General features: G+C 42.8%; 1 protein-coding gene across 3 annotated transcripts in view; it reads left to right on the top strand.

The window, feature by feature from the left end:
• RNF145 (ring finger protein 145) overlaps positions 1 to 12,620 on the top strand; it is a 60,859-nt gene that overhangs the window by 31,160 nt on the left and 17,079 nt on the right. For all 3 annotated transcript variants that reach the window (XM_080988249.1, XM_080988248.1, XM_080988250.1), the window contains exon 4: positions 6,085 to 6,176. In XM_080988249.1, the coding sequence (XP_080844375.1) occupies positions 6,085 to 6,176 (92 nt within the window). The remainder of the gene's footprint in view (positions 1 to 6,084; positions 6,177 to 12,620) is intronic.

The raw sequence follows: 12,620 nt of genomic DNA, 5'->3' as shown, positions 1-12,620 counted from the left end.
CCGCAAGCTGTTGGAGGCCAGCGCGAAGTCGCGCCGGGCTCCCCCAGCTTGCGGAGACCTGCGCGAAGCCCGCTCTGGGAGCATGCGGGGCTGGGGGAGGGGGAAGCCCGAGCTTCCCCAGCCCCCAGAACGGGTCCCAGAGCGATCCGGAAGCTGCACGCAGCTTTGCTATCGCTCTGGGAGCTTGCGGGGCTAGGGGCGGGGGAAGCCCGAGCTTCCCCCTCCCCCAGAACGGGTCCCAGAGCGATCCTGAGCTTGCGGGGCTGGCGGTGGGGCTCTCCTGAAGCCTGGAGAGCGAGAGGGGTCGGTGCGTACCGACCCCTCTCGCTCTCCAGGCTTCAGCGAAAGCCTGCATTCGCCCCATAGGCCGCACACACATTTCCCCTTCATTTTTGGAGGGGGAAAAGTGCGTCCTATAGGGCGAAAAAGACGGTACTTCACATTTTTTCACCTTTTTTATGCTCAGGGATAATTTCCCCATTCTGTTCTGGTTACCTTGATACAAGCCTCGGGTACAGAAGTTTCCTTCGTTGTCATGCAGTGTCCAGAGAATGCACAGCATCCACATAATCGCAGACTAGCAGCTTGAATGGTCAGGCTGTGGTGTGTGAGAGAGCAAGGGAAATTTTGGGACGTCATTCATTGAATAGAGAGGGAAGGTCTTCGTTTGCTTCCCAGAGGTTGTAGGTTGAGGATGAGGGCAAAGTGGCCTGCCAAGGCCTCCATCACCCCATGGTTTTAGGGAAGCTAATAGGGGCCTGGCAGTGCCTCTTCCTATTAGGTGTACATCCTTACATGCATAAAAGGGCAGGATTGTGGTAAGATACTCATTTGTTAATCTCTGGACATGGCCTCATGTGCTACTGTAGCTTCTTTTCATATACAGTGGTACCTCGGGTTACATACGCTTCAGGTTACATACGCTTCAGGTTACAGACTCAGCTAACCCAGAAATAGTGCTTCAGGTTAAGAACTTTGCTTCAGGATGAGAACAGAAATCGGGCTCCGGTGGCGCAGCAGCAGCAGGAGGCCCCATTAGCTAAAGTGGTGCTTCAGGTTAAGAACAGTTTCAGGTTAAGTACGGACCTCCGGAATGAATTAAGTACTTAACCCGAGGTACCACTGTACATAACCCTATGAGGTTATTCAGCAACCTGTTTGCCGCAGCAGAATAAAACAAATACTAATGAAGCAAGCGCTACAGATTTATCTCTGTATTTATTCCTGTGCTCCTTAATAGCAGTTTAATAAACAGGGCTATTGCTTAGCTAATTATTATGGCATTTTAGTTGCTACTATATTGAAAACATCCTTAGAGGATTCCTTTGAAAGCTTGGCTCATAATTACAATGTAGCTTCAGGGCAAAGTATTTCTTTTCTTAATACGTAGCATCTTATATAGTGCTTTTAAGAGTTTTTAAAGCCCTTTGCATATATTACTGGTACAGTGGCTGTTGAGATACAGTAGAATATAATCAAGTGATAGGAGCAATAGGAATCCAGGTTTATCCTGACTCATGAAATAACGTTATGGGTTTTCTCTGAGCAAACTCTTGTTCTGGAGTAATAGAAGTTGCATTGGACACCCACAATTTGGGGAAATAGAATCATAGAATCATAGAGTTGGAAGAGACCACAAGGGCCATCGAGTCCAACCCCCTGCCAAGCAGGAAACACCATCAGAGCACTCCCGACATATGGTTGTCAAGCCTCTGCTTAAAGACCTCCAAAGAAGGAGACTCCACCACACTCCTTGGCAGCAAATTCCACTGTCGAACAGCTCTTACTGTCAGGAAGTTCTTCCTAATGTTTAGGTGGAATCTTCTTTCTTGTAGTTTGGATCCATTGCTCCGTGTCCGCTTCTCTGGAGCAGCAGAAAACAACCTTTCTCCCTCCTCCTTTTATATATTTGAACATGGCTATCATATCACCCCTTAACCTCCTCTTCTCCAGGCTAAACATGCCCAGCTCTCTTAGCCGTTCCTCATAAGGCATCGTTTCCAGGCCTTTGACCATTTTGGTTGCCCTCCTCTGGACACATTCCAGTTTGTCAGTGTCCTTCTTGAACTGTGGTGCCCAGAACTGGACACAGTACTCCAGGTGAGGTCTGACCAGAGCAGAATACAGTGGCACTATTACTTCCCTTGATCTAGATGCTATACTCCTATTGATGAGGCCCAGAATTGCATTGGCAATAGTATGGTAGAGGCTACCAAACTTTCTTCTCCATGCAGCCATTTCAAGATCTGAGGCTTCAGCAGTCCCACTGACTGCGCAAGATTCTCAGTCCTTGGCTGTCAGGTTCACACTTTCATTCCAGTTCCTTTTCCCACACTTTCAAAGGGTTGGGTAAATGTCAAAAAATGCAATGAGTGCTATTGAAATTTTACAGATAAATGACACATACAAATCCAAGATGACAGTAATAATATGAAAGCTAGAAAGGAGTTGTGTAAATACTTGCCCTTAACAGAGAAGACGGGTAACAAAAGTGTCTGTTGAATTATCTGATGTGACTAAAGAAACCACAGGTGCCTATAATTAATTCATCCTTGCTAGCTTGAAAATACGTCTCTTGCATGCCCAAGAACGCATGCATGTAGGTTCAGAAATGCTTCTTAAAATGTGTCTTTTGTTTTTAAACGAGATTAGTTCAGTGTGTGTGCAAGGATCCATCTTGAGAATCATTCCTTAGAGAGCCTTTACTTACTTACTTACTTACTTACTTACCGTACTTACTTACTGTTAGCCATCTGTGGAGTAACAATACAAAGGATGGGAACCTCCGGTTGCAGACAGGATCCATTCCGGAGCTCTGGTCGGATCCCGAGGTTCCCACAACTGGAGGGACCGCTTTCTGCGCATGTGCGCATGGCGAAACCTGGAAAAATACATCCAGGTTTGCCACGTTCGCATCCTGAAAGATACACAACTGGAGGTGTGCGTATCCAGAGGTACCACTGTACACACATTTTAAAATTAAGGTGGTGGTGTTTTTTTAATTTGATTTTTAAAAAACATGGTGGGCACTTTTTCCGGAGTGACAGATTGCATAGTACTGGCTGGACAAGAAAAAGGGAGAATGTGTGCAGCAAAGATGGAGGGAGAAGGTCGTAATGTACTAGCGGTATCGGTCCTTTAGATCCCTTTCTTATTCTCATGCATTTTGATTGCTGGTTGTAGACTAAAGAGAGCCACTTCACGTACTTGTAGCATAACCTGCACCTACTTGTAGCACTTCAAACACCTCTTCCATGTACCTGTGTCAGGCTTGCTACTTCACGGCAGATTTTTAAAATGTTTATAACAAGAGAATTACTCATTTTGTTAGTTTCATAACTTGGAAGGCAAATAGTTTGTAATGAGTTAAAGAGAAGAATTTGTTATCCAGCTCATGTTGCAGCTTGAGTGGGCTTTTCCCCCCTGTTTATGATTAGCGCTGCCTTAAGTCCAAGAGTATCTTAAGGCACAAGGCTATGAAGGATAAATGAATCAGAGAGAAGCCCACATAAAAATTCCTAAATTAATATGCCTCTCCTAAATAGAGACAGAGTTTCTTTTACTTAGTACTCACAGTTATTCCCTCAATTTGCATTACCAGTTATTTTGCTCTCTTTTTGCATGCTTGCCTTGTAAATTTCACATTCGGCTCTAAAAATTGGGCCCAAGCTACAGATTTTATGTAATCACGTCAATCTTGTTTTCATGACTGCTGTTCTCTCCCAAGGAAAAGAACTTTTGGGAATTTTTGATCCAGAGGTTACCAACCTTCTTGGGCCCATAGACACAACTGCAAACTGGAGAAACTGTTGTGTGCACTACACACAGGGCAGCCAAGCACATACTGCAACCTATTTTATTTTATTGACTACAGTAGAATACTTCTTTCATGGCTAATTGCAGCAGGGAAGGAGATCCTGTGGACGTCAGGGAGGCCTCTGCAAGCACATCTGTGCCCCCTGGGAGCCACACTCCTTGGAGACCAGTTTGTGTGTGTCCTCTCTCTCTCTCTCTCTCTCTCTCTCTCTCTCACACACACACACACACACACACACAATCACTCAATCACTGCCTTAATACTTTCCCTATCGTCTGTTTTGCCCTTTCAAAATAACTTCTTAAACCTGATTTCTACCTACGGGAGGGGGGAATGCCAGGACCCCTGTATTTTTGCTTATTTGTGAAAAAGCAGCTTGAGGGGTGGTGACTGGCTTGGCAAGGGTGAACCAGCATCTTTTGCCTGCTCTTCTGCTTAAGATTCCAGCCTCCTTTAGATGCTTCCCTTTACGGGGAGGGCTGGGGGAATCTATGAGCAAAAAGGAACATGGAACAACATGTAGCTTGGCACCTCTTCAGATTGCAGATTTGGTAGAATTGCAGCTGTTTAGTAAAAAGGATCTGGCGGGCAGGGGCAAGAATTGAGAGAGTTTCAGTATTACTCTTTTCCATTGGTAGCTCTGGCTGAAATAATAATTCAATTTTTGCTATTGGAGAGTCTAAAAAGATCAGATGCAATATACTAATAGGCTTGATCTTTGTTTCTTCATGGTTCTGGTATGCCTTTCAGTCTCATTCATCCTTGCAGCCAATTCTGTGGATTGTTGTTTCAGTTGTAGAAGCCCATTGGTAAGTCCAAGGCGTAGACATCAATTTTAAACAAAAATCTGCACTCTTAAATATTATTACCCAAAAGTAAGTCCCACATTTCATTATTTTCAGTAAACATTTTGTAGCATCAAGTAGCAGATGTGCAGAGGGTTTACGTCCTCAGGAAAACCTGTGATCTTGGATATTTTTAAAACTTCTTTGAGAGAGGGAAAACTGAGGCTGAGTAGCCCAAGACCATCTAATAGTCAGTGATCTCAACTGGGATTTGAACTTAGGTTTTGCAAGTTGAGCATGTGACCTTTTACTTACTATATATATTTTAGAATAGACTTCTCTCTTTCTCACTATCAATCACTTTAGAGAATTAATACTTGTTGAAAGTTAACTCAAAAAATAGCATTGCCAATGAGAGCAAGTAATAAATACAACCTGGCTGCCTCTTTAATTAATCAGTGTATGGCTTAAGTTGTATACAGCCTTAAGTTTGGCTGTATAAGCCTTTTTGTGGCTTGTTTGTAGCCCCAATTATTTCATTATTTAGTATTTAGATTGGATTACAGAAGTGTTTGTAAACCATTGAAAGCTTCTCTGCTTGAAGAGATGCAACAGTGGTTTTAATTATTTTTTGTTCCTGACCCCAAAACAGGAAAAGAACATGATGCGTATATGGAACTTCTTTTTTTAAAAAAATGAAATTGGTACATTTTTATGAGGCTTATTTGTTCTGCTTATCTGGTTGCAAACGTCACATTTTTGTAACCCATTTCCCAATAGGATGTATTCAGGTTAAAGAAAGCTGGTGAAATATCTAGGAACGGTAAGACACGATACATGCTTTAGTTTAAAATGAGAAGAGTTGTAGGTTCACTGAGGGCTATTTCACACAGGACATTTTCATGGCTTGCACCTAGGACAACCAGTATACAAAATCTTCTGTGAATTCTGAGTGTTTTACTCCCCACTGTCTCTGTGATATTGGGAAACAGCACTTGTTTCCCAATGGTGCGCAATAGTGGCAAAGTAGCCAGTTGCGCAATTGGTCGCATGTGACATTGGCCCTATTCAGATGTAAAAAAGAAGGTCCATAGCTCAGTGGTAGAGCATCTGCAAAAGGTACCAGGTTCAGTCTCTAGTAGGTAGGGCAATGAAGGTCCCCAGTCTTGAAACCTTGGAGAGTTGCTGTTGGTCAGCTACTGAGATTGATGGGCCCAGTGGTCTGACTTGGATAGGAATACCAGAAGATGCCTTATACCACCTCAGACTGATACACTATGATAAAGGAGTATAACAGACTTGGGTACTTCAGGAGCATCCATACAAATCTTTGCTAGATTTTGTCGAAACAAATGGACAACAAGTGTCTGTGATTTCCTGGAATGTGCATGGCAAAAAAAGAAATGGAGGGTCTTTTTGCATGAACAGTTAACGGCACCTGTTCTTACACCTGACTTAATAATACTTCATTGTGTTCCTCAGGGATTATGTGAGGAGTGAGCTGGAGTCTGGCTATGAAGGGCCAATGTACTTAGAACCTCTTTCCATGAATCGTTTTATGACAGCCTTAATAGGTGAGTACACTCCAATTCGACATCTCCTGAGCGGCACCATGTTCTTTCTTGTACCATGAAAGCACATTTCACATAATCAAAATCACCCTCTTCAGCCATATTTATCTGCCTGTGTGTTGCCATTTATAGCAAACAAAATTAATAGTGATTGTGTAGCTTCACAGACCATAGCTGTAATTTTGGCTCCTTTTCTTCAGTTACTGGGTACTGCTTGTTCTGTGTCTTCTTTGGAATGGTCTGCTCGTTCAGTCCTGTTTTCTATTTGTGCCAACCTGTGATCTGGATTATGTGGATTAAGCAGTAAGGGGCCTGTAATATTTGGAGGTTCCAGCTTTAGGGCAGGGAATTGCAGCTACACGTTTCTGTGAATTCTGTTTGCTTGTTTTCAAATATTACAGGCCCTTGGTAAGAAACTGTGGGGCCGTTTTGAGACAGGAATGGAAACTGTTGTCACTGTTAACCCCTATATAATAACACTAACACAAAACGCCACACCCACTATACTATATAAAAACACTGCACTGTATCAATAATTCTAATTATTTTTTTGTCTTTCCAGAGGACAGTCCTCTGCTTGGAGGCCTATCAGAGGATTGTCCTCTATTTGAAAGCATGTTTTGACTGGTTTATAGAGCAAGAACCATAAGGAAGAGCAGCAGGGGCCTTGAAATCTTTCCTCTCTTTTTAGATGACTTTTTTTGTGATGTAGATGAGGACACCCTAACTAAACAATCAACATTAAAATAAACTGAGAGCTGAAATTTTAAGGGAAGAAGGAAATAAATAAATGTTGATCCATTTTTATTTTTATTTTTAGTTACAAACCAGGCTGTTCAAAAATAAGTTAGCATTGTACTCAAGACTGATTTTGGGTGTTTTGTGTCCATGGTGGCCTTGTGGCTTTGACCAGTTTTTGAAGACTTATTGGGACCTTCTTTCATAAGCAAAGCATGTTCCATCTACAAAGGGATATTCATCTTCTGCTTTATGGTGATGTTACAGCTGGTCTGACAGGAAATCAGCTTGTCTTTTGGCAGTAACTTTTTTAAACAGCTCATTTGCCGAAACTACCAGTAATGCAGCCTTCAGCAAGAAATCCCACCTTTTTCAGTCTCTTTGCTCTGGTGAATGTGTTGTGGTTTTTGAGAAAACAGAGATGGGAGGCCTGAAAGCTTTCTTTAGAGGTGTTTGTTCTAACGCAGGAATAAAAAGCTGCTGTTTCTGGCTAGGCTGGCTGCTTTCCTTTCTGAGCTAATTTCGCAACACCTACTTATTTCTATGATCATTAAAGAAAAAAGTCCTACCACCAGGGACTACTTGTAATCTTGAAATGGATTGTCTCTTTCCTTACAAATATGCTTTCATTCAGTTTCCATTTTACAGTTAGCATGTTCTTTTCATGAGCACTCTGGAAAAGAAGCTCCTGATCCAAACTGTTTTCTTGGCATTTATTTTTAAAGTCTCAAACTATTTAGTTTTAATCTTCCAACAGTTCTGCTGGCTCAGTTTTTTTTAACTTCCCAGTTTCCATTTCACCAGTAGCCAAACTGAGCCTCTCATTGAGGGTGGGAGGAGGGCAGTTATAAAATACAATTGACTGTATTCAGCTAACTTTTAGTCAGAGTAGACCCATTCAGGTTAATTCATTACTTAGATACAACCTCTTGTGGGTAAGCTGAGAATCCTCTTGGGAATCCCTAGCCTTTCTCCCAAAATTGTTGTTCCTGGGGCTTTATGTGAAAAGTCCTAGTAGTTAAGCTCGTAGGACAGAAATCGTCCTCAATGGGTATGCAGGAAAGACTGGTATCCTAAATTTCTGATGTTAAGTGACATTTCTGAGGACTGCCCAGGTGTGCAGAGAAGTAAAAGTTTGGAAATACAAAAAATAAAGGGAGACAACACCCCTCTGCAAAACATACTGACAAGGACTGAACATAGTCCTTGGAGGATTTGCGCCATAAAGCATGTGTCATCCCTTAACCCTAATTTCCTCCCCCAACTATATGATGTTTGGGGTTTGATCTCCTTTAGAAACTAAGAGTGGTGGCGGAATAAATTAGAAGTGAAGAAAAAAACTGCATCCTCCAGTCTTAATTAAGCCCACCTCCAGGACTCAATTTCAGCTGTAAAAGAGTTTTCACATCCTGAAGTATCTCAGAGTGGCAAGTGGTAACAGGTAAACAATGCTACCAGCAGCCTAGTCTGCGCACTGTACCACTCAGGGATCCTGCTAACTGAAAGCTCAACCTCAACAGTCAGCACTATATAGGGCAAGTGTTGCCAACCACATTTGGGCCTGTTAAGCACATATGCAAACAAGGGCACCACACACACCACAACCTATTCTGTTGGTTGCATTGCTACGTAATCCTTCTTTCCACCCTAATTTCAGTCGTAAATGCCTCTGTGGGTGCATGTGTGGCTGCAGGTGCCACAATGGCAACCCCTGTTATAGGTCATTTGCATTATAGTGGTTGGTTGCTAAAGGTCAGGGCCTGGTGAGCAGGAAGTTGCTCTAGTTTAACCTTCTTATGCTGTTGTGCAATGCAGGAACTTCCTTCCCTTATCTGTCTGTGCATATATACACACATGCTCCCCGCACTCATGGCTCTCAGCTTGTTTTTTTCCTTAAATAGCAACATGCATAGGCATCTTGAGCCCGCCTTGAGAGAATAGGAAGATTAGGTGGGGAGAGATATGGTCAGGAATCTGAGTTATGGCCACCATTCTGCATTAATGGCATGCTTAAGCGCACAAAGCAGAACACCCTTTGCTATCAAATCAGTCTCTGCACCCCTGGTTGTTCCCACAAAACTTCCACATGATAAGAATACTTTCAGTTGACCTAAAACTTGAGGTTTCAGCTTATTTCCTTTGCCTCTTGTGAGAGACATTCAGATCAGAATATATGCCGCCCTTTGATCTGATTGCGCCTGCATTTTTCTGATTCGTGTAATGATAAACAGACTGTAGTGGAAATTAGCCCTCAGCTATGATTAAGTCTCCAAGCATCATACTTCAGTGCAAGGGCTTAACAAGCAAAATGAATGGCTTCTGTTTCATAGCTGATGAACTAATTGCTCAAAAATCCCATTTTCCAGCATTCACACTAATGGGCCGGTGCACAAAAGTACTCTGCTGTTGGTGTGGTTGTTTTCTTTCTCTCTCCCTCTTTCCAGCCACATTGACTAAGCTAGCCCTGTCTCAAGAACACTGGGCTAATTTTAAAACTTCCCCATCTTGTGTGTCTTGGCATATGGGAAGGTTGCGAAGTTGCTTTAAATATTGATGTGTGTAATTAATTTTGACTGCAGGCTCGTGCTGTGTGTTCCACATTTCCCTCTGGGACAAGAAATTACCAGTTGCACCAGTGATTATGTAAAAGGAGATGGGCCTAACAAAATAAAATTAAAAAGTTAAATTGACAAGCAGGATTGTCTAACTCTCAGCCGTGTCTCAAGGTGGTTGGGTGAGACTGAAGGTATCTGAGAGGGTGAAGACAGCTGGCATACAGGCTTGTTCATACCATCAACCAATCAGGGGGCACCACAACACTTCTGTAGAATTTAAAGATTGCCTTTGCTTTCCAATGTGCCTTCACTTTTTGTACCTATAATTGGAAAACTGCAAAGAGAAAATTATACGAAGTTAAGCAACAGGAGGGGAATTTGAGAAGGCGCTAAATTTTTGGGCATTTTATATGCTGCTTTAATTAGACTATTACTCAGATCACCTGCTCTTAGATTATTCACTCTCAAGCTCCGTTTTGTCATCTGTGTTGTGTGAATCATGTTCTGTATTCTCTTATAAATGAATGTGGAGCAACTTCAAGTAACCAAATATGTGTACGGTACTTCAGAAGTTCTGAACTATTCACTTAGCTGCAGCCATAAGCAAGACTTTGCTTTAATATTCAGCCAGTCCTCATTAATGTCTGGAAATCAGCAAATGTCTTATTTTTGTGGATGGAATTGGAGGACGTAGCTTTGGTTCTAACAGATACATTATATGAATGACACTTTCCCACTCCCAGAAGGGAGGATCGCCCAGTCAATGTGCACAAGAGGTACAAGTATAGGAAGTTTGGTGTTGCTGTGTCACTGATGACACTAGCTTCGACACAAAAGGATTTTCTGCCTTTAAAAGGCTTATTGTGTAACAGCTATAATGTGTTGCCGTGTGTGTGTTTTGGGCCACAATAGAAAACAACAATTACTAAGCTAGAAACAGTGGAAAGTTCAAGCCATCTTAATAAGCACCTCCATAGATGGGACTTTTACCTTCACTTCTGTGAAACAGCTTGTATATTTGTTGTTGTTGTTTAGTCGTTTAGTCGTGTCTGACTTCGTGACCCCATGGACCAGAGCACGCCAGGCACTCCTGTCTTCCACTGCCTCCCGCAGTTTGGTCAAACTCATGCTGGTAGCCTTGTATATTACTGCCTGCATTTTAGAACACACACACACACACACACACACACACACACACACACACAGTATCCAAATGGTTTGCATCAGATTTGGATGAATTCAGAACTAAGGTGAGGTGCCTCAGAAGTGAAATGGGGTCTATATGAGGTGATAGGAGTCAAAGACAGAACCCCTAAGGGGTTTTGTGGCACCTGGGTGATCCAGCTGTCAAAAAAAGAAAAAAAAATACTACAGTCAAGCTTTTGCTAAAAGCATATTTGAAAGCTTACCATCTAAGGTGGAAAGCTACTTCTGACTGAGTGGGGGGGGGGGTGTTTTCTGATGTGCAGAATATGGGTTTGATCTGAATTTTGTGGTTTGTGCATACCTCTGATAGTTTGAAAGCTAACCTCCTAGGCTCTGTTGGATGATTGGGAAGCAGTCTTCCTAAGATGAAGTGGCTTCTGGCTGCCACTTTTCAAAGCACAATCCTAGGCAAGGTCTATTATTTCTCCTTGAGCTCCATAGGGTTCTCCTTGAGCTCCATATGGTTGACTCCTGGGTATGTGGGCACAGGATTGCAGCCCGAGTCTATGTGTTATGTGCAGCAGTCACTCTTAACTGTGGGCATGAGGGCATCCTTCCATTTATGAAAGTTGAAAGCCTCATTATCTTATCAAGAGTTCCTAAGTATTCCCTCACGAGTCATGAGTAAGCTGCATCTTGGGCATATTAATATATTTTGAGCAGCATTTCAGTGTTAAGTACCCTTACTCTGAGCTAAATTATTGGGTGTGGAGAAACTTGCTTCATACGTTACATTTTTTGTTTTATTCCTGCAGCGAAAGCCATTAAAATTGCACCCCTCCCTCTCATTATTAACTGCACATACCTTGTAATGACATACACAGCAGGGAAGCTATTTAGCTTTTTCAAACAGTACAAGTTTTAGACTGTGGTTCTAGGCACCCTGACCTCTGAGTAAGCTCCATTGACCTTGGTGCAACTTGGTTCTGAGTAACCATGCTTAAGTTTGCACTGTTAAGCACACACAGCCAGTCTGTAAATATAAATATAAAAATATACAGTCATACCTCGGGTTGAATGTGCTTTGGGATGAGCGTGTTCGAGTTGCGCTCTGCGGCAACCCGGAAGTAACAGAGCACGTTACTTCCGGGTTTCGCCGCTTGCGTATGCGCATACGCTCAAAATGATGTCATGCGCAGAAGTGCCAAAATGTGACCCACGCAGACACGGGTTACATTTGCTTCTAGATGCGAACGGGGCTCCGGAACAGATCCCGTTCGTATCTAGAGGTACCACTGTGTATCATTGAAATATAATATGTAAGGCAGCCCTTCCAACCTCAGCCCTGAAGCCAAATGTGGCCCTCCAGGAAACTCCAGCTGACCCCTGGGAACTTGCCCAGGCTGCACACCCTTTTTAAGCCACACTTCCCATTGGTCGTGCTCCACACTTTTCTTGAGTGCTCTGGTGCATGTTTTTGAAGTGTGATAGCACCGCTTGCTTGCTTGCTTGCTTGCTTGCTTGCAGTGGTGTGTGTGTAGAAACCTCTGACCGAATATAACCAAGAGTACAAAGGTAAGGATCACATCTGTTGGTCCACCCATACTTGTCTCTGACCGCACCCACCACTGCCATGTGGTCCCTGGGAGCTCACCCATGAGGGACTGTGGGCCTTGGACTGGCAAAGTTTGCTACCCTTGCTTTAAGCATACTGCCTAGGGCTATATTTTTTATATTTATATTTTTGCCACAGTCCCCATGTTTTCACAAAACATGCAGCAACCACAATTTTGCCTTCTGTTAAAAAGCAGCTTGACTAGCTGAGCTATGTTTCATATGCAGCTTTTACATATTTAGATTTGGCAGTTACGCATAGTCCCAGTGCCGGATTTACGTATAAGCTAAACAAGCTATAGCTTTGGGTCCCACTCTCTTGGGGGCCCCCAAAAAATTTTAAAGGAAAAAAACAACTGGATGTACATTTACAAAATATAAGATAAAAAACAAA

This window comes from Podarcis pityusensis, assembly GCF_964106645.2.
Source record: "Podarcis pityusensis genome assembly, chromosome: 2".
Classification (NCBI taxonomy): domain Eukaryota; kingdom Metazoa; phylum Chordata; class Lepidosauria; order Squamata; family Lacertidae; genus Podarcis; species Podarcis pityusensis.
Note: the sequence above shows the minus strand (reverse complement) of the source record. Positions and strands in the feature narration are given on the sequence as shown.